The 26,653-nt window shown below is 38.2% G+C and overlaps 1 protein-coding gene across 2 annotated transcripts in view; it reads right to left on the bottom strand.

Annotated features, from left to right (window-relative positions):
* FRK (fyn related Src family tyrosine kinase) overlaps positions 1–26,653 on the bottom strand; it is a 154,156-nt gene that overhangs the window by 111,490 nt on the left and 16,013 nt on the right. The window contains exons 4-5 of one of the 2 annotated variants that reach the window (XM_050786618.1): positions 9,836–9,942; positions 2,165–2,790 (exon numbers count right to left, since the gene is read on the bottom strand). In XM_050786618.1, coding sequence (XP_050642575.1) covers positions 2,165–2,508 — 344 coding nt within the window. In that variant the 5' untranslated portion in view covers positions 2,509–2,790; positions 9,836–9,942. Of the gene's footprint in view, positions 1–2,164; positions 2,791–2,939; positions 3,912–9,835; positions 9,943–26,653 lie in introns of those variants that run through there. The other variant, XM_050786619.1, reaches the window with a different exon arrangement.

Raw genomic sequence — 26,653 nt, 5'->3', positions numbered from 1 at the left:
GAAGACCGTGGTGTGCACTTAAAAGAAAAGAAGTAGCCTGTTCCAGCCAGGAGGCAGAGTATCAGCATCTTTTGGGCATCATGTTTTTATTCCAGTGATGTGAAGATCCCAAGGAAAGCTAACTACAGAGATCTAGAATGGTAGTGACAAGTAGGAATGCTGCTGAGAACCAATTCCAAGAAGAAAGGTCAAGGTAATGTGCAGAGGGAAAAAATATTATTGGCTACAAGTGGCCCTGAGAATCAAAAATAACCATAATAATTTAGTTGCTTTATTTTGTGTTTGTAGGCAAAGAAAATCTAAATTAATAAGAACACTGCTCTTAAGCCTTTTACCCAGAATATGATACCTTCAGATTGCTTGACTTGTTTCAGTCAACTTGCTTTCCTCAGCATTTCTAATACAGTCAAGCATGAATGTAACTGAACCACTACATATGAACATAAGAGCTCCTGTTTCCAGATAGTCAGGAAATCCATTGGTCTTGGCAACCCCAGAGAGTTGTAGATGAGGAAATTGAGGTCCTAAGTAGTTATATGAGTTGAATATATTTAAAACTAACAGATTATGAATTCAAGGCATGAAACATTAATATATTATTATTATTCTATACATGTTATGCCAAATATAAAATATGCATAATGCCATATAGGACATAGAAATCATATAGTAGTGAAAACACATAAATGCACATAAGTGTATCCAATGTATAAAGATATTTCCTGTAGATTATAACAGAAAGCAAATGTTCACACAGGTGATTTTCCCACTTGATAACAGATCAATTCCATTCATCAAAAGTATATTTAATTCCTTTCTATTTAAGCATAAATTAAGACCCTTCTAAACATTTATAGGCTCTTGGTGTTGAAAAGAATCTCAAAAATCAAAAATCATCCAACCTCTCTTCATATGTGACGCATGAGTTTGGAAAGTAGCAACAATGCTCTATGGCTATTTATTATTATTTTATTCCCTGGACCAGTAAGGGATTGTCACATAAAAATAAGAAACACTTACATAAGAGAATCTCCAATGGTTTCCCTATTAAGAAACCATTCTATAAAATGAGTCCATCTTCTGAGAGACATTCCCAGCCTAAGGTTTCACTGGATCCAGGCGGCAATGAGATCAGGACCAATAAGAGTCTCCATTTGCTTCCCAACCCACCAGACCCCAAGTATACATTGTCAAGACTATGCTTTATTCACTTTGTGTTCAGTCACCACTAGAATAACCTCCTTTACCCTCCCCGACTCAGTCCACTACTGTCTATGACTGGCACTTAGAGGAGTGGTAGGTGGATGGATGGATGCGTGGATGGATGGATGCGTGGATGGATGGATGGATGGATGGATGGATGGATGGATGGATGGATAGATGGATGAGTGAATAAGTACGTAAAAACTTTCCTCTTTTGTTCCACTATAATTCATATTTCATTCAAATACCATGATAAAGTCTTAATCTCTTCTTCTAAGGAGATGTTGTCATTTTTCCTATCAAAACTTAGTAAATGTCTGTAGCTGGCCAGTTTCTAATTATAATAAAAACAAAAAGATATCATCATTTGGGTAGCATATCTCAGGACCTGGGAATTTTTTTTAAAAAGTCTATATCATGATTTCACTGAGAACATTAGTATCTTCTAAGTGTTATCTTCTACGTTAGCCCTGTGTATTCCCATCAGAATGAAAGGGATTAGGATGAGAGCTAGGGCTAGAGTTGATATATATAACCCTGGAATGTTTCAAAAGTTTTTTTAAAAAAAGAATCTGAAGTTTAGATTTGAGAGCATCATTAAGGGAAGTCCTATAATATACCTTCAAACAAAATGCAATTTTGTTGTTAAAGTGAGGCACGAGTTATTTCACAGCCAAAAAGAAGGTAGAGTATTAAACACATCATTTGTTTAATGTTGAAAATACACCCTGGGCCTGTGGGTGTACATACTGTAATTGAAGTCATCTCAACAACAATTACCCGCCAGTTTCACTCTCACTCAGCAGGGGAGGTGTGTTTCAATTAGTGGTTTCTTGCCAGTACTTCCTCATACTTTCCTCATACTCTTTGGGCATTAGGGGGTTGTAGAGAAGTAGAAAGGAAAACTCATTACCCAGCCCTCAGACAGTTCAGAAATTAAATAGAAGTTTGTACTACTCACGGCTCTGCCTGTAGGCTTCTGTCCTCAGCCACGTAGTTAGAAGGAATATAGCCCTGTAGTTGCTGACTGGAGCCATCTTGCCTTTTCTCCAAGTGTCTGGCAAACCACCAGCCCTCATGTGAAGTGTCCAGAACTTGAAGTTTGTCACCTGCCCGGAAGCTCAGATCCTCAGCAGTCCGAGCCTGGTAATCAAACAAAGCCACAAAGTAGCGGCCATGCCTCTGTGACTGGGGAGAGCAATGGGCCCCTGGATTTTCAATCACCGTTGACTTGTCTGCTTCCGTCGACAAGCAGGGGAGATAGGGTTCTAGATACTCCCAGAGCCTCTGACAGATGTTGCTCATTGTGCCTTGGTGGGGAGAAGAGGAGCAGGGCTTCTCCCTCTCCCCTTAGTCTCTGCGATCCACCTTCTCTTCCTTCACCAGGCACCTTTGAAGTCAGCACCAACTCACCATACTTTGGAGAGTATGCAAAGTCACATTTCAAATCAGTCCAGCAGCTGGTTGCAGCAAGTCCTACCTGGAGAGACTTACCGGCTTGCTTTCTGTGGCCGGAGCTGCTACATCCAAGCAAAACGGAGCAGGAGCTGGGCAGCTGCTCAGTAGGAAGGTATCTTTTCTTCGTATCTGCTTAAGAATCGCACAACAAAAATAAAATAAAATTAAAAGGGCTTTATTTAGACAAATATCTGAGAACAGAATGGTGCCATCTTGCCTTTTGTCCCAATAAAAAGTTAGCAAGAGGAAGCTACTAACCCCTGGCAAAACCTACACACCTTGCTTTCGCCAGGAGCTCTCCCCCTGTTTCAAGTCTGCTCCTGTCTTTGGACCAGTCTGGATCTGGACGGCTCTCTCCTTTTTGCTAATGAATAACCAACCAGCAGAGGTTGTTGCCTTTAACATTCTGAGCTATGAACAGACTGTAATAATTTCCCCTTACTTCCTGGTTTCTTTCTGTGATCTAAATGGGATTCTGACTTCTTTACCCCTCCCATCTCCCACACCCAAGATAGACCAGATCCTTTACCAAACTGTTAAAGCAGCCACTAAAATCTATATTCCTTTTGTTTCATCCTGGAGAAACAGGCTAGCCCAGGTAGCTTTTTGTCTCGCTATGTTCCCAACACTGACATTCACGGCAGAGATTTTTCCCCCCCACAAATAGGAGTAGAATTGTTTTGCCACCACTAGGGGAAATTTAAAACGGCAAATTATTTAGGTATTTCTTGTTAGACACAGAGCAATTGGAAAAGAACCATCAAGTCACTCCCTTTTCTCATTACCAAGAATAGATTTTAATAGCTTCAAAGAAAAGTCACAGTCTGGAAAAGTAAGAAAGCAGCTGACTAAAATGCTGAGAACCCAAAACGTTGCTTTTTCCCACAGACATTTAATTTCCTATCCTTCAAGTACTATTTTGGAAACACACACACACACACATACACACACACACACACACACCCCCCACACCAACTAGGTGACCAGTAGAGAAAAAAAGAGTAGGGCAGAGTGCTCTTTGCGCACTGCTGTGGGGGCTCTTTCTGCTAAACTTTGACCTCCAGATCTATACTAGTTCTTGCTAATTTCCTTGGCAAGAACTCAGGAACTAATGAGACTGACATCAGGACAGCCATCTCTAGACAGGCAGTGGGTTTTGCTTGACCTTCCCTAGTTCAGGGCAGCTGTCTCGCAAATATGTGCCCTGGATCACAAAAACAGCTGGGCAATGAGTCTGGCAGTCATTTATACTAGTAGACAGCATTGCAAACTTGTTTATGATGTCACTGATTTCCCTATAAGACTTTTTTTTTAATTTCTTCCTTAAAAACAATCTTTCTAAATGTTGTGAGATCCTTGAACCTGGCTAACCTATTCCTAGTACGAGCTCATAACTTCTGTTCTTTGTCAAATTGCAAGGCATTTAGTAATCAGAATAATCAAACTCAAGAAAAATAAAGAAAGAAAGAAAACCAGAGAACCATGGCATCAGCCCAACCTGCTCCTACTTTGTGCAAAAATCAGTCCATAGCACTGGACAGATCAATTGGTAAAAATAAAATCTTGTGTTATGCTCCCAAGTTTCTCCAATCGTCTTTGGAGTCAGAGTACAAATAACAAGTTGACAGAAGTAGAAAAGCCAAAAGCTGAGCCAAGTTTTTGTTGTTGCTGTTGTTGTTTTGTTTTTTAATGAGATGAGACCTAAAATAGAATGTATATGTAATTTTATATTATATACAAAACAGAAAATATATACTATCAAATGACCATAAAGGACATTTTGTTCCAAATACAATAATGGATGTAAAAGCATAGGATTTTATTAGTGCCCCTGACAGAGGCACACATTGCTGAAGTCTTTCCTGAGACATCTACACGATCTAAAAATGAAAAAAAAAAAAAAAAAAAAAAAAAAAAAAAAGATTTAGAAGCAACCTGAGAGATGTATTGAAACCCAATTTGTAAGTGGGGTTTTAGATTTTTGAATTGTGGGGGTTCTAAATTCAGACATGTCTTTGCTATAGTTATGACAAGGCATTCTGGAAAAAGACAAAGCAGCAGACCTGCACACCACAGTCATTGAGCAAGTGAGTGAAATTCAAAAAGCGGCCAACCATCCGAAGATGTCAGGTGAGCAATGGCCTGAGAACGCAGAGCCAAGGGGTGGAAAGAGAGAGGATTTCTTTGTGTCGATAGTACCAGAATCCTCCAGTCACCCAATCTCAAAGTCTTGCAGTCATCTTTTATTTGCTCCCTGGTTTCTTTGAGCTAATCAATCACTGAATTCTGCTCAGTCTTCCTTTTCATTTATTCCACAAACTTTTTTTTAAGCTCCTTCTGAGTGACAGCTGGGCACCAGACAGAAAACAGAATATTCTTTCCTAAATTATTCCAGAAGCCTCCTAACTGATCTCACTTCCTCCAGCTTATTCCCGTCTCTGGCTGTTCCTGTACACCAAGATGAGTGGTGTTCATAATAGTTTATTGAGCAGTTTTTATAACAGTAACAATGACTGCGGTGATAAGACATTCCTAGTCATTACTGGTAAAAGTAAATATCTGTTTGGTAAGCTTTCTATGTGCCAGGCACTGTACTAAGAATGTTAGAAATAAGATCCAGGAATTCTACTCCAGGGTATGTATCCAAAAGATTTGAAATCAGGAAGCCTGAGAGATATTGAACTCCTGTGTTTATTGCAGCACTATTCACAATAGTCAAGTTATGGAATCAATCTAAGTGTTCATCAATTGATGAATGGACAAGAAAATATGGTATATATACACATTGGAATTCTATTCAGCCTCAAAGATGAAGGAGAAGAAGGAAATCTTGTCATATGTGACAACATGAATGAATGTGAAGGACTTTGTGCTAATGAAATAAACCAGACATGGAGGCAAATACTGCATGTTCTGACTTATATGTGGAAGCTAAAAAAATCCAACACATAGAAGCAGAGAGCAGAATGATGGTTACCAGAAGCTGGGGAATCAAGGGAATGGGGAGATGTTGGTTGAGGGCTACAATGTTTCAGTTAGACAGGAGGAATAAATGATAAGTATTCCATTCGAGACCATGGATATGTTAATTAGCTTGATTCAATCATTCTACATTGTATACATGTATCACAGCATTACTTTGTACTCCATAAAATATACAGTAATAATTTGTCAATATCAGGTAAAAATAAGAGAATGTTACAAATAATATATCATTTAATTCTCACCAAATAAAAAACAAGGCCTACAAAGAAGGTAGTATTTTAAAAAAAAAAAAAGTATTTTGGAGAAGAAACTGAGACCGAGAGGCTAGGTAATTTGTCCCAGGTCACAGAGCCACCAAGTGGCTAACCATGAGTAACATTCTGTTCTCAATCTGACTCCAGAGCCTGAGAGTATATAAATCCTCAGTTTTGCTGATGCTAAAAATATCTGATATTATTATTCTATGTAAAATTCTGGAAGAACCTCCAACACATTTGGAATAAACCTTAGTTTTACAGCATGACACATAAGGCCCTGCTAACTTCTCCAATCACGGTTCATCACTCCTGCACACAGGTCCTGTGACATAGTGTGCAAATGACCAGCAGTTCCTGAGGTCCTCTTCCCTGCTGTACCTCTGCATCCTCCTCCACCTTCTCTCCTGATGACTTCCTTGCATTTTTCAGGTTGGGTTCATGCATCACCTTCTCTGTCATAATAGATGAAAGGCCTCTGTGCACCCCTAAATTCTGGCAGAAACTTCTACTTGGTTTGTTGTTGAGCCCTTCTTGGTTCCGTATTTGTTTTCCAAGGAGAATAGAATTCCCTTCTCTGAACTTTTAGTGTCTTGTACAATGTCCATCATGTAAATAATAAATATTTGATGAATTAAATAATTAACACAGAAATAAAAAGAAACAGTGTGGGAGAGACAGAGATAAAAGCGGGGAGGAAATAGAGGGAGGGAGGAAGAAGCCACTGGGGAGAGATAAACATTTATGTGAATATTCATGATTGAGAGTGAAAGTTCTATAGCGTGAAAAGAGCCAGAAGCACAGAGGAGAGAATACATTCTGTCTATTGCTTCTCAGTCCTTTTCTTTCCTCTCTTATTGTTCCCTGAATGTTAGATTCCTTTGCCAGCCTCCTAAACCAGTTTTCCTGCCTGGAGTCAATTTTCTTCTCATTCTTACAGCCACCACATTAATCTTAATCACTCTCCTACACAATAACCTTCAACAGATCCTCATTGCCTGGAAGATATGACTTGGAATTCAAGGCTAAGGAATTTGTACTTTATCCAAACTTTATCAGATGTACCCTTTCAACACCCCCTCCATTATGACTTTATGTTAGCCAGACTGGTTTATTAGATCTCCCATATGCCTCATCTGCTCCCACATCTGATCTTGTATCCTTTGCCATTCTTTTACTCAGTATTCTTTCCACTGCTAACTTCCCATCCCAGTAAGTCTACTTACTCCTGCCTGCATTTCAAGGTCTGAATAAAAATCCCTCACCTCCTTAGACCGTCCTTAACCATTCCAGTCAAAAAATCACTTCTGTCTTCCTTGAATTGTCTAGCTCCCACAATCCCCACTCCTAATATACACAATATTAAATGAATTGAACCATACTCCTATACCTGGTATGCTGAATACTGCTACAGAAAATCCCGCCGGGCGTGGTGGCTCACGCCTGTAATCCCAGCACTTTGAGAGGCCGAGGCGGGCGGATCACAAGGTCAGGAGATCGAGACCACGGTGAAACCCCGTCTCTACTAAAAATACAAAAAATTAGCGGTTGTGGGCGCCTGTAGTCCCAGCTACTCGGGAGGCTGAGGCAGGAGAATGGCGTGAACCCGGGAGGCGGAGCTTGCAGTGAGCCGAGATCGCGCCACTGCACTCCAGCCTGGGCGACAGAGCGAGACTCCGTCTCAAAAAAAAAAAAAAAGAAAGAAAATCCCACAGCTATTCAGTTTTACAGTAGGACAAATTAATCATCCCAACTCCTGCTAGGCCTCAGCACTAGGCCTTGGAGAGAGCGATCATAAAGGAAAATCGGACTCTGTCTCCCCAACTCACACAGTGACATATTCCCCCACACACAGAAAAGAGGATTATATCCTAGGCAGCCACAAAAAATAAAAACAAAACTCTCCATCACATAGTCTTTCTCCAAACTCTGGCTGCGAACCCATATAATCTGCAAACATGCACTTCTTCATACCTGTTGACCTTTGCTCAAGCCCCTTCTTTTGCCTGATGTGATAACCCCAACTTCCCTCCCTTTTCCTACATTAACCAACTTCCAACTTATTTGCCAGATAAATATGGGTTCTTGTCTGTCTTTTAAGAATAGAAGAAAATGTCTCTGTCTTTATTAATTCTTTCCCAATCACTTCATTAGACAGAATTGACCACTCTCTCATTTGTGCCTTCCCAGCATAACCTATACCCATTCTTGTCATTTATTCCATGTCTGTCTTACCAATTGATTCTAATCTCTTTACACACTTAATGTGGTGTTCTTGTGTTCCTATATTGACACAATGCCTAACACTTAATGGGCACTCAATAAATATACGTTGAGTGAAATCTAATGAATATCATTCATCTAGAACACAGTTTATTATATCTTATGTGGTCTAATATCTGCTTATATGTAATTGTGTTGTTTCCCCAAGCATATTGCCCTGTCTTTGAAGACAAGTTTATGTCTTTTACTTCTCTGTATCACAAGGAAAATCTAGAATCTGACATATGCATAGGAACTCTCCCTACTTTCACTCTTGTTCAATTGCAATTGTGATGTTTAATACTGAGTGTCAACTTGATTGGATTGAAGGATGCAAAGTATTGATCATGGGTGTGTCTGTGAGGGTGTTGCCAAAGGAGACTAACCTTTGAATCAGTGGGCTGGGGAACGTAGACCCACCCTTAATCTGTTGGGCATCACTTAATTGGCTGCCAGCAAATAAAAAGCAGGCAGAAAAATGTGAAAAAGTGACACTGGCCTAACCTCCCAGCCTACATCTTTCTCCTGTGCTGGATGCTTCCTGCCTCAAACATTGGACTCTGAGTTCTTCAGTTTTGAGACTCACACTGGCTCTCCTTGCTCCTCAAGTTTACAGACAGCCAATTGTAGGAACTTGTGATCATGTAAGTTAATACTTAATAAACTCCCCTTTATATATATATATACACACACACACACACATATATGTGTGTGTGTATCCTATTAGTTCTGCCCCTAGAGAATCCTAATACAGCAACCTATTCTCCAAATGGCAGCCAAAATAATCTTTGTAAAATATCAATCAGATATGTGTTTTTCAATAGCTTCCCATTGCACTTATGAATTCCAAATTCCTTATCTTCGGGAACAAGGCTCTGCTGGGGCTGTCTCCAGCCTGTCCCTTCCCTCCATCTTATACCACTCTTCTGGCTCTCCATGGTCCAGCCACAGTGGCTACCTTTCTGTTCAACAAGGCAACAGCCAAGCCCTTTTTTCTGACCATGGATTCTTCCACTATTCTTCTAATCAACAACATTCTTGTCCAGATTCTTCATTTGGATGGATCTTTCTGTTCTCAATCTAAATAACATATCATTAAAAAGGTTACCCCTAACCACTCTGTCTAAAGTAGCAAAATTGCCCAACTTAGCTTCTCTCTTAGCATGTCTCGTGGGTTGAATTGTGTCCTCCAAAAGGATATGTTGAAATCCTAACCCTCAGCACTTCAGAATGTGACCTTATTTGGAAATAGGATCTTTACAGAGGTAATTAAGTTAAAACGAATTCATCAGGGTGAGCCCTAATCCAGTGTGACAGGTGTCCTCATAAAAAGGGAAAATTTGGACACAGACAGGCACAGAAACAACACCATGCAAAGATACACAGAGAGAAACCAGCCATGTGAACAGAGTAATGCATCTGCAGGCCAGGGAACACCAGCAAACACTAGCAGCTAGAAGAGGCTAGCTATACACCATGGCACTGCTGACAACTTGATTTCAGACTTCTAGCCTCCAGAACTATGGAACAATAGAGTTCTGTTGTTTTAGGCCACCCAGTCTTTGGTACTTTATTACAGCAGCCCAAGAGAACTACTATAGCATGTCACTATTTTTATGGGTTTTTGTTTGTTTGTTTTGTTTTTTTCAGCACTCATCACCCTCTGTACTTACGTCTTCTATTTATTTGCCTTCTGAGTATAGTCTCCTCTACTAGAAAATGTTCCAGTGAGATGGAGGCCTCTTCTACTCTCTTCACTGCTATGTCCCTAGAGCTTAACCTGTAATAGACAACCAATAATCATTACATAATGGTAAAAATACCAAAAAAACATATTTTTATTGATAAAATAATATCACTACAAATGCAGTAGATACAAAGACACTGCTATTTCAGTGGAAAATTCCTATTTCTAGAAGGAAAGTTGGGGCCACTTATACTAATTGTAAGAGTCTTGTTGTTGTTGTCGTTTTCTATAATAGAACAAAGTGAAATGTCTCTAAAGATTATTTTATACCAAAGGCTGAATGACAATGTCTGGTTATTACTGCTGAGAGGCTGGTGATGGGATGTGTATTATTCTGAGGTTTAATGGAAACTTTTTCAGGCTTCAGCTATCTTCCCTGATGCCATTAAATAAGCAGATCCCAAACAATTTCATCTTATCACTTGTACTAGAGTCTTGGCATCAGCTTAATCTTTTATTCTCTTCCAGATAAAATTTAGATACTTCCTTTGGCTATAATACAGCTTGGTACCTTGAGATCCTCCATCTCTTTCATCTTAACCTTCACCAATTCCTCTTTTAGTCATCTCTTGTAGGACCAAACACTAGCCTAACACTAGGGGAAATGACAAGAATCTGTTAAAACGAATGAAAGGAAATGAAATATGGAGCTCTTAAGTTATAATCAGAGGAAAACAATGATGATGATCATCATGATGATGAAAAGATGACCTTTAATATGTGAAGCAGATGGCAACAACTTAATTCTAAATTTATTCTAGTTTTCTTGGCCAAAGAGTATAATCCTCAGACTGGAGAAAGAAGACCAGATATATGTGAGTATATCTTGGAATTTAAAGAGAAGCAACGATTATTAGAAGCCAATATGGGCTTACAAAGAAAACAAAGATGCCGAATTAACCTCAATTTCCTTTTTCATATAGAATTGCTATTGTAAATAAAAAATTGTTTAATTTCTTCAGAACTTAGAAGACGTCAAAGCCAAATGCTGTATTTTACAACTGGTTCTATCTAACCAGCTGAAACTGTTGAAGAACATGAATTTTGAGGTGTGTTGGCATGCCACGTCCTTAATGTTCATAACCGTAGCAGTTTTCCTGACCAATGATGATGGACTACATTAAACATCCAACCAACATGGGATGCTGGACCCGTTCTCTCCTATACAGAAGGTGTGTTTTCAATACTTAAAGAGCATAATCATGAAACCCTATTTCTATATTTGAAAACCCATGAATTTTACCCTCAATGAACCTCAGCTACTCAGTAAATGTCTTTACTGATCTGAGTTCCCTTACTTGTAAGTATATCAATTCAGCTTAAAAAAAAAAAAACTCTTTAAAGCTTTTTGTTTCATTTTTGGCACTGTCAAAGACACAAAACAGGCATAGTATATCTAGATTTCAGTAAGATACTGAAAAAAATGTTCTAGCAATATCCGCAAACGGGATTAGAGAACTTGCTTTCCAAAAAGACTGAATATTCTTGTATATACAATCTCCCAGAAGCAGCTGATAAGCCTTTCCTAAAATATAGCTATCCATGGTTTACCTAGGTGATTTGTTCTTGCCTATTAAGCAGATAATTCATCAATCAAGATTCACATCTACTTAGCAGCAATATTATTTTAGGAGGCTCAATGCCACAGAGCCACTCTAATCTGTTAGACACTATCAAAGTTCCCCAAAATAACAGAAAATAGAAGCACCTGAAGTCTCTGGGGATTTTTTTTCTCTAGCACTTCTCTTTTGATATTTCACCAAATTTGGATACAAAATTTGTGGTTGGGCTGACTGAACATGAGGATATGTAGTATGACAGCACAGTTCTCACTGTTCATCTTCAAGTTTCTTGGCTAATTCCAAACTCTATGTGCAAAGTAAGATGAGCGGAGTCATGCCTCTCTTGCAGTTAACTCCTACTAAAAGGTTAATATTATTCAATATTACTGTGAAAAATATTTTTAAAACGTGCATTTGGCCAGACATGGTGGCTTGCACCTGTAATTCCAAAACTTGGGGAGGCTGAGGTGGGAGGATCACTTGAGGCCAAGGGTTCTAACCAGTTTAAAAACTAAAAGTCAATCTCACTTGGTTTTCCTAGACGGTCTTATTCAGGTATAAAAGTGGATTAATTCTGCTTAGTTTCATAGATCAAAAAAAAAGGATAAATGTCATTCTGCACTAGAGCAGGGGAAAACAAAAAGGATCCAGGGTGGTGAGACCTGCAGATGGTCAGGGGAAATTCCTTGGGGATTTGAGCTTCCTCGTCTCTCTCACCTTTGACACAAAGCATCATGAACCACCCAGGGATCCTGTAAAAACTTAGATTCTAATTCAGTAGATCTGGAGTGAAGTCTGAGAGTCTGCCTTTTTAACAAGCTCCCAGATGATGTCTATACTGCTGATATTAGGACCACAGTTTGTGTGGCAGGAATTTAGTGACTCAATTTATAGCTTGGTTCTCTGAGTAAGAGATATCAGCAAATCCTCACTGACTATCACCCACCTTTGAAAGCATGGTCATCTAATCCCTTGGAGTTTTCACTCTGAAAAAAGATTTTAAAGACCAACTTATCTAATTATCTCATTTTAGAAGGAAGAAAACAGCCCATTATTTAAACAAAACAAAACAAAAAAAATGCTAAGGTGACTTGTTTTAGGTCACAGCTATTAGTGATGATAAAATCAGAAATAACCAACCCTGTACAAGATAATCTTCTCTTTACTACACAGCTGCTTCTTCTCAAAAAGTTCAGTCAAAAGCAGATTCTGGACAATTCTTGGCTAGCATAGGTGGCAGGGTTGGGGGGCTGCATGGGTAAAGAACTCAGGGAGTGGAAGAAGAAAAGTATGTGACCAAAGAACTTTTTTACGTATAATGTGACCCAAACAAGATCCCAGGACTAGGACCCCAGGCTCCTGATTCTCAGTCTAGGTTTATCTTGTGCTAACAACAATTTATTTTGTATCCTTTGAATTATGATGTTCACAAATCATATAACCTGAACCGTGGGCTTTCCTTTCTCAGAATGCTGCATTTAGGATGCAGTTTTTGCAAAATCTCAATAGTATTAACAAAATCCTAACGCAAGAAGAAGAAAAAAGTCATATATCCAATCAGTATTTTCCAGTTAAAAGAGATATGTAATAGGTTAATTTCTATCACCCATGTTGTAAAAATTTTAGTCATTAGCAACAATAACAACAACAAATGTACCATTTCTTACTTATATATACATGGTTTTTTATAGAAACAAAGAAAAAATTTCTTATGCCAAAGTTTTCCAGATTAAGATTTTTCCTATGTCCATGCCAAGTAATTGGATAGAGCTTCAAGAATTTCTCGTCCAGCTAGGCCTTTTCTTTGTCTCTTGATACATAACAAGTATACTTGGCATTTTTTATTTTGATATTGGACATTTTTAAGTACCTGGTATTTTAATAACTAAGTTGATAATAATGATGTTTTAGCAATGTTTTTATTGAAAATCTGTTAAACTTATAATACATACTGTCATGTATGGCACACATGTAATTGGTGTCCTGGGCCTTGGAAGATAGAGTAGCTCATTTTGGAAAAGTAACTGAGTCTTAGGAGCTTATTATTTTTTGGTGAATCATCAAAGTCAATATGGTCAGTATATAATAAGAGCCTATTACAAGGCAGTTTGCTCTTCCTCAAAGTTAAACCACAAGTCATGCCTTGTCCCCTTTGTACATAGTGATATGTATGCATTTGGTTCGCTTTAGCACAGAAAATCTGTAATATGTGCTCTACTCATCTTCACAAAGGAAAGTATTCATTACAGATGGTTGACTGTACACATTTTTACACGTTCACGGTTAACAGAAATTTCAGAATATCAACTTTAAAAGAAAATACATGAATTGAGTTACAAATCCACTCAACAAACCTAGCCCTACATTAATAGAATGTGAAAAACCTCATCATTCTCCACTTTTGCCTCCAGCAAATGTGCCATCTTTAGCCACTGGAGGTCATCTGCTGAAACTTCATTGCCCACTTCATAACAGATGCAATCAGAATTTGTTTGATAACAAAAACACCTATCAGCTAGTCTGTCAGTGCTCTAAAAAAAAGATTAAATCACATGCTATTAATAGACCAATTAAAGGAAGCACACTCTGGTGTGCCTATTAAAAATTATTTATTTCAGCAGTCCTTGAGGCTTACTTCCTTTGCTTCACTGGTTCAACAAATATTTATTGAGCTCCTATATGTGTCAGGCACTAGGTTAGTGCATGGGGATATAAAATTAAATAAAATAAGCATAGTGTCTCCTATACAAGGAGAGTCTCTCTCATTGCAAACAAAAATGTGACCAGATAAATATTGTCAGTGCAAAAGGAGGTACAAATCTAAAGAAGTCATACATTTGTTTGGAAACAGTGTCTCCCTCTCTGACTACCATAGTAGTTTTCTTCTTTTATAATTTATTCAACACATAATTGTCGAACATCCCCTGCTAGGCATCAGGCAGGGTATTTGCTGTTGAGGATGTTGTCATGAAAAGAGGTACAACCTGTAACCTAAATAGAATTTGTAAAACTAGTAGAGCATTAGATAGCATTAGACAAATAGTTGTAGAAATAATTAATAACCATCCTGCTAAGAGCTATGAAGCAGAAGTATCAGGTACTATAGGAGGGCTATTACTCTCTATTATACACAAGAGTCTTTAGATCTATACTGGTTTCATCTTTCTATCACCCACAGAGCTTGGAAAAGAACATTGAAAAATTGATGCTTAAATAAATATATGTTGAGTGATTGAGTACTGAATTTGAGGATGGGGTAAAAAAAGTCACTCTTTATAAATAAAAATATTAATCAAAACGACTAGACATGGTATTCATTCTTGCTGTTCAAAGGTATTTCCAGTTCTCATCTTCTAAAATATGGTAGAATTGTACTTTCCTATCCCTTTGAAGATAAGCAAAGACATATGATTTGCTTTGACTGATGAAATGTTAGAACTGATTACTTCACTTCCAGGTTAAACACAGACACACACACACACACACACACGATGCCTTTCAGAGGAAATATGCAGTTACACATGTTTCCTTCCCCTACCATGATGACAGTGTTCCAGATGAGGGGTGATCTATTAGCCTGCATTGTTGGCTAAGCAAAACATGGAAGAGCTTCCACTGACCTGATAGGTACATATAACCTAATAGAAAAATAACCTTTGTTGTTTTAGGCCTCAGAGAGTTAAGGGTTGTTTCTTGTAGGAGTTTAACCTAACCCATACTAACTGATAACCTAGATAAGGTGAGATATCTGTGGAAAGTATAACAAGGAAGAAAAACATCCAAAGAAATAGTAAGTAAACTGCTGGTAAGATTAGCAAAAGGCTTGGGGTGCTCCCTGGAAAATAAAATATCCCTCTGAAATGGATGCTAGAAAATGTAACGTGTTTGTCATGAGGACATTTGTTATGTAATTATAAAAAGGCTTTATGTGTATGTGTGACATGTAAAATATTGAAAGAGAAGAGTGGCACCAGAAGAACGTATCAATATGCCTCCACTGTACCCTGATTTTAATTACGAGTTAGTATGGCAGAATTTTGGTAAGAAGAAGAAAGGGTCCTGCTGATATATTAAGGTGAGAAGATCATCTGCTTGGTACAACTAGTTTCTTTTCTCAGATTCTATATGCTCTAAGTAAGTTTCTTTTCTCTGTCTTGGACTTCCAAATGTGTCTTATCAGTTCTGCCAAGTATACTTCTAATTTTATACTCACAAATTCAAGAACGGAGCACTAATTCATGTAACAGAAATTTGATGTGCAATGACCTTGACTAGAGAAATATTTATTTTTTTAAGTGATGAGTTTCAGCAATTATTCTTAAGTAATGAAACATCTCCCTAGTACACCAGACAAATTTCAATGGAGGAAAATCACAGTGATTTACAAATTTTAACTGGAAACAAAGAAGTGTATTGAACTTAACAGCAAACAAAATGCATCAATATGTAACAACAATAATAAAATTAATTTAGCAGGAATTACTGTTAAGAACATTAAATAACAAAAGCACTAAACGTACTAAAAATGAACAGGGAAGCAGCAGATAAGTGATCACCACTTAAAACTCTCCCAAGAAGCCACTACAGCCCATGACTTATTTTCCTTGTACATACTATGTAGGAAACTATTTTTCAGTTCATGCAATAATATTTATACTGCATTTTCCATTAAAATGTGCTCATAAGTATTAATCAATTCCCATAATAGCACAGAGATAGCTAAGAATTATCCAGAGTTGACAGACTGAGAGCTTGAAATGATGTTTGACTATAATGTTAAGACTGCTGGGGGAATTAATAAGAGCTGACACGTGAGTTCCAAATTCTGGCTCCTGGCTGCTGCCAGGGTGAAGGAAGCTGTCAGAAAGTTAACTTATCCTGTCCTCTGCCCACCACATTGACACAAAGGAGCCAAGAGCACCTGCTTGTACATTACACCTGCGTGATCAGCAAAGCTACTGCAGATGCTCTTTCTATCTTAGTTCTTGGTGTCTCACAGAGTTAGGTATTTCACTTGGAGAAGATTGAGAAAATCTTCAAATCCACAATTCAATGACCTGGGTCAAGAAGTCCTCCACAGGTCTGACTTAGAACTTAAGAAATAATACTGTTATATCCTAAAGCTAAAACCAGGAGACTGAGGGTGACTCCTCTGTCTTCATAACGACTAACACCTTTGTTTGCATGCATTTAATGTTAGGAAGCTTGTGATTTGTACATGGCATACTGGTTACCAGGGACTGAGGTCTCCAGCTCTGCTGGACTTTCAGTTTTAAAGCTGAGGAATTCCCAGGCAAACCCAAATGGTTGTTCACCCTTCTTCTGGGTAATGAAATATGCCATGCTTCTTCATTTTATGTAACTGGTGAAACTAATGTAATCAGTTGTCTTATTTCTTCGAGTAACCAGATATATATGGGACAAAATTAAATTCAAGCAAACACTTTTAAATTATTTATTTAAAAATATTTTTTAGTGAGTTATGGCTACGTTTTCATAGATAGCAAAATTTCACTAACAATATTCAAACTGCCATGAGGTAAGACCACCCGTATATATCAAAGACTATACCAAAAACTTGTCTTGAGATTATTTCCTTGCATAGAAGTCAGACGGGAGGAGTCTAATTCCCTTTGTACCATCCCAGGTCCACTTCTCATCTGTGGCCCTCAGTCAACCTACATCACAGCCCTGTGAAGGATGTGAAAAACTTCCTAATGCTCTCCAGTGCCATACCAGGGCACAAGAGAATCTGAGGGGCTGCCATTAGCTTTCTATGTCATGCCTGTCCCTCTGTTGTGCCACGCTGTGTTCCCTTTGACTTTACACCTTGACATTATGCCTCCTAGGGTTACAGTCTGGGAATCCAGGCAGCAATATATACCGCTCTGGGAGCTACCCGATTCCCCCTCCCTTGTGAGTGCTCGGAGAGAAGGAGAAGGGCAGAGATTAGGGTCATTTCAATCATCCAAGGGGGTTTTCAGCTCTCACAAAGGTCCCTCTGATTCTCTTTCTCCCACTTGCATGTTGAACTCTTCTCTCCTTTTGGAAGAGAAACCAGTTCTTACATGTCACCATCCACTCTTTCTCCACTGTGAATCATGAATAGATTCTATGCTAGGTCCCAGGCTTTGGCTTCTCTATAATTACTTTCTATTTATATGACTGTGAGTAAGTATTTCTTTTTAATCTTCTTATGCCCATGTCCTCATCTGCAAAAATAGGGATAATTATAGCATCTACACCATATGGATCATTGTGAAGATTATATGAGTTAATAGGTATAAAAGTCTTATGAAAATTTTGACACAAAGTAAGCCCCCAAAAAAGCTAATAGTATTTTTGATTTTGGTGTGATTATTCAAATGTAAGCTTTAGAACTGGGGGAAAAAAAAAAAAAACCTGGAACTTTTTTCCTCCCAGAACTTGGTATAAAGACTTTTCTTTTTTAAGACGATTGTTTCAGGCAAAGCCTCAAAGGCCCCTGTGAAACTCAGGTAAGAAATTAATACTCTTTATTGGGGTTCTTTTGTGCCCTCCTTTCCCTAGAGACCTAGACCTCAGTCTTTGGCTCTGTTTTTAACAGTAAAAAAGTGCTCCCCCCACCACCCAAAATTAAGGAGTAAAGGGATGAAATAATACCAGGATGATATTACAGTCTTTTGCTAGCTGTGTGACCTTGGCAAGTGGCATAAATTCTGAGCCCTACACTTTACAGGTGCTCAAAGAAGGCTGTTGAGGCTGGACTGAACAAAGTGAGGGGAGTGACAAGAGGTGACAATGAAAGAGGGATGAGATCTGCAGAGCCTGTAGACTGTAGAACACAAAAATGTAATGAGATAATAAATGGAAAATTTTGGCACATATCAACTCTTCACTTAACATTGATTCCTTGACATTCTTTGACATTGACTCCTTCCTGGAAATTCCTTCTGCAACACAGAATTTCTCATCTTCATTATTGTTTTCTTAGTGCTCTTCTTGTTTTAAGTATTTTAAATTGAGTCACTTCATTTGTATATGTCCATTTGCTAAGTGTCTTGCATATCTGTTTCTGTTACGAAAACTCTCACCAAAAGTTTATATGATTGCCAGATGATAAAAGATCTGAAATTATTTCAAGGAAATTATTCATTTTTTTCTTACAGTATGTTATGATGGATGTCGTATTTATGCAACGTTGTATGTCAAATTTATTTATGTAAATATATAAATACTAAACAGCAAAGTTCAAAATGATTTATTTTCTTTAAATTATTTTAAAGTATCCTGTTCTATTGAACCACACTTCCTTTTGTATTTCACATATTTTAATTTCAATTATTGTGTCAATTTCTGGATTTTAAAAATGATTCCACCATTAGATTTTTGCTACCTTTTTCTAACAAATGAGAAATTATGATTTTTTTCATCCATTTCAGCCTTTGTAAAACTATAGCAATGATAAGGAAGCAAAGGGTATGAAATAGCTTATAAACACCATGCTGAATCGTTTCTGGTTGGTCACGGACTGACATGTCTAACATCTTTGTTGCACTTATTCTGAGGATGAAAGCTGTTAAGTGAGCTTAACTGCTCGAGGGTCACACATTTCCAAATGTGTTTTTCTTTGACTACGGTGCTGCAGTGGGCTGGCTGCACAAATGGCCATCCTGACCCAGGCAGTGTTTATCCTTCTGTTGTTCCATGAGTGCCCTATGCACTCATTCTCTAAGTTAAAATAATAATAGTAACAATATCTTTCACTTTGCTATCAGTTTGATTCTGAACTTGTCTAAGAAAGGTGTTTAGCAGATCAAGGAAAGAAGGATGATAATGTTACAGATTATTTTTATTGTACTGTATCTGCATTATCTTGAAAAATCCATCTCCCAATTCATAAACATTTTCAGTTACCCAAGAATAATTCTGAAGTATTCACATATCAGACTGACTAACCAAAAGATGAAAGAAATGAAAATCAGAAAGTTGTAAGTTCTTACCACATTTAGATTAATAAAGTAATTCACATAGAAATAGAGGTGCATTACAAACTCCATTTTGCATGTTTTTACCTGTAATGTAGTTACTGTCAGTCAACTTTACAACAAAATAGAAAAACAGAGGCTTTAGGTTATTTACTGAGGTCACATATCAAGGACCAAGCAGGAATTAGTTCCCAACGCATCCAGTGCCAAAGATTTCACTCCTTTATGATGTTATGGAAGGAATATTTCGCATAGGGCTTAGTTGTGCCTGTGAAAATGCACCCTAGGACACCAGCCCTTCCCCACCTTGAAGGACCCAGGGTTGCTTTTTCTTTCACAAAGATTACAGTTGACTTCAGCTGCTCCTCAGGTAAAGTGGACTTTAAATCCTATAGCTCCCCACCCAACTCATTCAAATTTGTAATTTGATCCGTGTACATATATGCACAGTGCTAATTCAGTATGATCTTTCTCTAAAATATGGCTTCTCTCCTCTGATTTATTTAAACTGTAATTACCCTTAACTTCTTTCTTGATCACATATTCATGTGTACAGTACCTTACTCATTGAACAGTTTTTTGAGTATTTCTTAAATTCCAGGGACTATGCTAGGTACCAGAGAAAGCTTGTGCTTCTTTCTTTCAGAGAAAATGGGGAATCGCCTTTGCTTTATTATAGATCTCGATGTCATCATGCCTATGACCAGACTCCTTTATTTGTTCCAACCCTGCCAGATCAACCAATACTATACAGCAGTTATGCAACTGGACGTTGGCATGTCTTACAAGACAGTCTAAACGTTTGAACATTGGCCAGGTGCAGTGACTCATGCCTGTAATCTCAGCACTTTGGGAGGCCAAGGCAGGCAGATCACGTGAGGTCAGAAGTTCAAGACCAGCCTGGCCAACATGGTGAAACCCCATCTCTACTAAAAACACAAAAATTAGCCGGGCATGGTAGCAGGTGGCTATAATTCTAGCTACTCAGGAGGCTGAGGCAGGAGAATCACTTGAACTCGGGAGGTGGAGGTTGCAGTGAGCTGAGATCGTGCCATTGCACTCCAGCCTGGGCGGCAAGAGCAAAACTCTGTTTCATAAATAAATAAATAAACAAACAAACAAACATACATACATTTGAAAATGAAAATGAGCAAAATTACTTCTTTACTCAGGAGTAGTGTCCCATCTTCTGGACAACAGTTATGAACATGGGTGGAATTGTTAGAGGTGTTTAGCTTGTTGGATAATATTGTTTTTTATTACTAGGACTAAAGACAATACAATAGTCTCCTGGGAACAGTCTTGTTTTTCTTCCAATGTCCCTTGACCAATCTGGGAAAATGAGTCTAACTAGCCTGGTGTCCAGTTATTAGATATCTGAGGTCCTAAAGAGCTTGGGATGGACACATAGACTCCTAATAGCTAATGTATGTTAAGGGTTTTGTTTGTCTGTTTGTTTGTTTGTTTCAATGGGGTCAGGGTTAGTGTTAGTCATTTTAATTCTGAAAGCACTCCATGTGAAGTAAATACCTTGTTTTGTTAAATTTTCAAAATTGTGAGATACAGCCAACATACAGAAGAGTGCATAAACTTAAACGTACAGCTTAACAAGTTGTCAGATGTGTGCTCAAGTACTATAACACAGATAAAGAAAGAGAACATTATTGACACACTAAAAGTCCCCTGCAGGACCGTCTGCATCATAGCCCCATCTACCCTCTCCCAGTGCCAAACACTTTCCTGACTTTTACAGAATTCAACTTCCTTTTATTTCTTTATTGTTTCGCAACAGAATTAACCATCCCTAAAAACATACTTTAATTTTGCCTACATTTTTGTTCATGCAGTTCCCGTTTTGGTGCCTCTGGCTCCTTTTGCTTAGCATCATGACATTAAGATTCATCTAGTTTGTAACATATCAAAAGTCCCTTCCTTTTCATTGCTGTGTATTGTAACTCTGTGTGGATATTCCATAACTGTGTATTCTGTTGGGATGCACTTTTGGGTTATTTGCGGTTTGGGGCCATTTTGAACAATGCTATAAATCTACATGCACACATCTTCTGGTGTGTAATGTGCACATTTCTCTCTCTAGTGGTGAAACTGCTGAGTAGTAGATTATAGGCAACTTTACTAGATATTACCAAAGAGATTATTCATAAGAGTTCCTGTTGCTCCACATCTTTGCCTAACTTAAATTATCAGACTTTTAATTTTTGCCAATCTGATGGATTATAGTAATAGTTCCCTGAAGATCTTAATCTTCATTTTTCTGGCTTCCAATGATATTGGGCATCTTAATTTGTATTCTATTTATATGCCCTCTTCTTTGATTCAGGGCCTTTGCCTATTTCTGCATTGGGGTTCTGTATTTTTTTTAAATTTATTTTTCGGAGTTCTTTCTGGATAAGAGCTCTTTATCAGTTATATATGTTGAAAATACACATTTCTTCTTTGAGGCCTACTTCTTCACTATCTTATTGTGTCTTTTAATAAAAAGAAAACTTAATTTCATTGTAGGTATATTTAAAATGTTTTTCTTTTATGGATAATATTTATTATATTGTTTAATAAATCTCTTATTTTTTTTGAGACAGGATCTTGCTCTCTCATCCAAGCTGGAGTACAGTAGCACAGTCGTGGCTCACTGCAGCCTTGACCTTCTGGGCTAAAACAATCCTCCCACTGCAGTGCCCTGAGCAGCTGGAACTACAGACACATGCCACCACACGTGGCTAATTTTTTAATTTTTTGTAGTGACAGGGTCTAACTATGTTGCCCAGGCTGGTCTCAATCTCCTGAGTTCAAACAATTCTCCTGCCTCAGCCTTCCAAACTGCTGGGATTACAGGTGTGAGCCACCATCCTTGGCCATAACTCTCTTCTTATTCTAAGATTATGAAAATAGTCTCCTATGTTACCTTTACCCTACCTCAGCTCAAAATGAATAGTTAAAATGTAATCAATGAAAAAAAGAAGACCTATTAAATAAAGGGTATTGACTCAATTGACTATCCTTTAAAAATAGTAATAAATGTGAATATGTACCTTTTTATAATAAAAGTATTCAAGTTAGATTAAAAGCATAATGCAACGATAGCATGAAATATTACAAGAAAATATAAGAAAAATGTTTTCAAAATCTAGGTAGAGAAAAAGCCTTTTTGTTTGTTTGTTTTTGATATGGAGTGTCACTCTGTCACTAGGTTGGACTGCAGTGGCATGATCTTGGCTCACTGCAACCTCTGACTCCCAGGTTCAAGCAATTCTTCTGCCTCAACCTCCCGAGTTGCTGGGACTACAGGCACCTGCCACCACACCCAGCTAATTTTTGTATATTTAGTAGAGACGAGATTTCACCATGTTGGCCAGGATGGTCTCGATCTCCTGACCTCGTGATTCACCCACCTCAGACTCCCAAAGTGCTGGGATTACAGGCGTGAGCCATTGCACCCGGCCAAAAAAGCCTTTTTAAGTATGAAACCCAGAAGGCTGGAACCCAACATCTTTGCCTATGCAAAAATGTTAAACTTCTACAACATACCACATTTATATAATACAAGGAGAGCTACAACACAAAGTTGAAAATAATGGCAGTCTAGAAAACAGACAATAGATTAATATTTGTACTATATGAAAACTTTCCACACGTTAGAGAAAAAAAGAAATAACCCCTAAGAAAATGAGCAAGAGCTATGAACAGACAATTCATAGATTAAGAAACATAGAAGGACTTCCAAGCATATAGCATATACTCAACGTCATTAATAATGAGAGAAATGTAAATTAACCCTATAATGAGATCTATTGTTTGCCCTTGATTGACAAAAATTATAAATATTGACAATATCCATTTTGATAATGGATGTGAGAAAACAGATGTTGTATTAGTCTGTTCTCATGCTGCTAATAAACACATATCCAAGACTGGGTAATTTATAAAGGAAAGAGGTTTAATTGACTCACTGTTCAGGATGGCTGAGGAGGCCTCACAATCAAGGTGGAAGGCAAAAGAGGAGCAAAGACATATCCTATATGGTGGCAGACAAGACAGCGTGTGCAGGGAAACTGCCCTTTTATAAAACCATCAGATCTCGAGAGACTTACTATCTCGAGAACAGCATAGGAAAAACCCACCCCCATGATTCAATTACCTCCCACTGGGTGCCTCCCACAACATGCAGGGATTATGGAAGCAACAATTCAAGATGAGATTTCAGTGGAGACACGGCCAAACCATACCAGGTATCTTCGAACACTTTTTGTGGAGGTGCAAATCAGTACCATCATTTTGGAGAGCAATTTGTCAATATTTATGATATACATTGTTTGATTCCATAATTCTACTTGTAAAAAATGATTCTATAGGCCAGGCGCAGTGGCTCCCAGCATTTTGGGAGGCCGAGGTGGGCGGATCACCTGAGGTGAGGAGTTCCAGACCAGCCTGGCCAACATGGTGAAAACCCTGTCTCTAATAAAAATACAAATATTACCCGGGGGTGGTCGTGGGTGCCTGTAATCCCAGCTACACAGGAGGCTGAGGCAGGAGAATTGCTTGAGCCTGGGAGGCAGAGATTGCCATGACCTGAGACCATGCCACTGCACTCTAGCCTGGGCAGCAGAGTGCAACGCTATATATATATATTTTTAAAAAAATTATTCTATAGATACATAACAATAATAATAATGGTTACACTTACTGAGCACTTGTTATGGGTCAATTGATATTATTAAGAGAAAATAGCAAATATCTACACATTTATCAAGTGTTTTAATTGAATCCCTATTATGCATCATATGCTGTTCTAGACGCTGGAACTTCAGTATAGGCACACACCAAAAAGAAAAATTTCTGTCCTCATGGAGATTTATATTATAGTGGGAGGGGAGATAATAACAATAAACAATAATCATAATAAATCAATAACATGCTCTATTAAAAGATGGTTAAGTACCGAGCGAGAGCACAGGAAAGATAAATGGTGTGTGGAAAATTTGAAATCTAATCACCCAAGAGGGTATAATTTAAGCGAAAATACAAGGAAGTTACACAGATATCTAGGAAAAAAGCATTCTAGGCAGAGTGATAAACTGCTGAAAGATCTGTGAAGTGGGAGCTTGTACTGCATATTTAAGGAATAAAAAGAAGGCTGGTTTGATTGTAGCAGAGTGAGAGCAAAGACATAGTAAGAGATAAGAAAGGGTAGCAGAGACCTGACAGTGTACACCTTGCTGCACCAGGATGACCTTAGACTCTATTCTGAGTGAGGCTAAAAGCCATTGGAAGGATATAAACAGAAGTCAAAATCTATTTTATGCTTAAAGAAGCTCTCTGCCTTGGGTTGAGGACAGAATTGGGATGGAGAGGGATGAGGGTAGATGTAGGAGGACCAATTAGGGGCTACTGCAATATTCCAGGCTGGAGATGGTGATGACTTGGATCCAGGTGGTAGCAGTGAAGGTGGTTAGAAATGGCTAGATTCTGGATATATGTTTAAAATGGAGGTGCAGTATTTGATCATGAATTTGATGTGAGATGTAAGAGCAAGAAAGGAATCAAGAATGGCTTCAAGCATTTTTGCCTGACAAACTGGAAAAAATAGAGTTTCCATTAACTAGCTTGGGAAAGACTACGGGTACAGCAGGTTTTGGAGGAAAAATTAGGAGGTCACTTTTAGACAGTTGAGCTTAACAGGTCTATGAGATCTCCAAATGGAGATGTCAAGTAGACAACTAGATCTATAAACCTAAATGTCAGGAGAGAGGTCAAGGCAAGGAATAAAAATGTGGGAGTTTTCAAAGTATAGATATATATTTTAAGTCATCAGATCAGATTTAAAGAAGAGAAAATAGGAGGCAGAAGGAAGGGGAGGGAAAGGAACACAGACGTTTAGACATCAAGAAGAGGAGGAACCATCAAGATATCAAGGAGATCGGGAAGTTCAAGGAACGCAGAAGTTTAGACGTCAAGACAATGAGGAAGAACCAGCAAAGGAGACTGAGAAGGAGCAGCCAATGAAGAAGGAGTAGGGTTCCTATGAGCCCAAAGGTGTTTACCGAGGAGGGAGAGATCAACTCTGTCAAATGACAGTCACGGGTAAAATAAAATAAAATAAAATAATACTGAGGATTGACCATTGGATTTAACAAATAAATAACATCAGTGACCCTACAGTTTTCGTGGAATATTGAAGGGCAAAGTCCACCTTCATGTGCTTAAGAGAGAATGGGAGCAAAAAGATTGCAAACAGTGAGACAAACAACTGTTTCAATCAGTTTTCATCAAAGGGGAGCAGAGAAGCAAGTTTGTAAAAAAAAAAAAAAAGCTTTGTTTTGTTTTAAGATGAGAAAATTAACAGCATGTTTATGATGATGAGAATTATTTAGTGGAAATTAAAAATATCATTGATGGGGGGAGAAGCAGTATTTTGAGAGGATGCATAAGTCTAGAGCCTAACTGAAGGGTTGGCTTTACCTAAAAATGCAGATAATTTATAGCAGTGATTCTCAAACTCTAATGTACATCGGAATCACCTAGAGGTTTTGTTAAAGTACAGATTGCTGGGCCCGACCCCCAGAGTTTCTGGTTCAGTGTTTCTCAAGTGGGATCTAAGAATTTGTTTCTGACAAGTTCCCAGGTACTTACTGCTAGGAACCACAAGATAAGAACCACTGCCTATAGTAACAATCATAGTTTACTGCAAACTCACTGGGCTCAAGTGATCCTCCCATGTCAGCCTCCTGAGTATGTGGGAGCCACCATGCCCAGCTTATTTTTTTTTTTTTTTTTTTGGATAGATGAGGTCTCATTATGTTGTCCAGGCTGGTCTCAAATTCCTAGACTCAAGTGATTGTCCCACCTTGGCCTCCCAAAGCACTCACAGGTGTGAGCCATAGTGCTTAGCCCTAAGGAAGCTTTTTTGACTGCTTATATATTCCCAGAAAAATAAAAGTTTGGTCAATATCTGAGAGTGAAGATGAGGTTGAAGGTGGTAGCAGTTTGATGAAAGGAAAAATATGAAATAATTGCTAGGATACCAGCACAGCAAATGCACCAAGGCAATAAAATATGATTACCCAGTAGCATTAAGTACTCATCAAATGGTTGCATATATTTTCTTTAGGTAGGATCAGTTGCTCAAGTGTGAATGCAGAGAACAAAAAGAGTCAAACTTATATATCTGTTAACCAAAAGAAGATAACCAATGTGTATAAG

Source organism: Macaca thibetana, chromosome 4 (genome assembly GCF_024542745.1).
Source record: "Macaca thibetana thibetana isolate TM-01 chromosome 4, ASM2454274v1, whole genome shotgun sequence".
Classification (NCBI taxonomy): Eukaryota; Metazoa; Chordata; class Mammalia; order Primates; family Cercopithecidae; genus Macaca; species Macaca thibetana.
The sequence above is the reverse complement of the archived record's forward strand: the minus strand, read 5'-3'. Positions and strand labels throughout refer to the sequence as shown.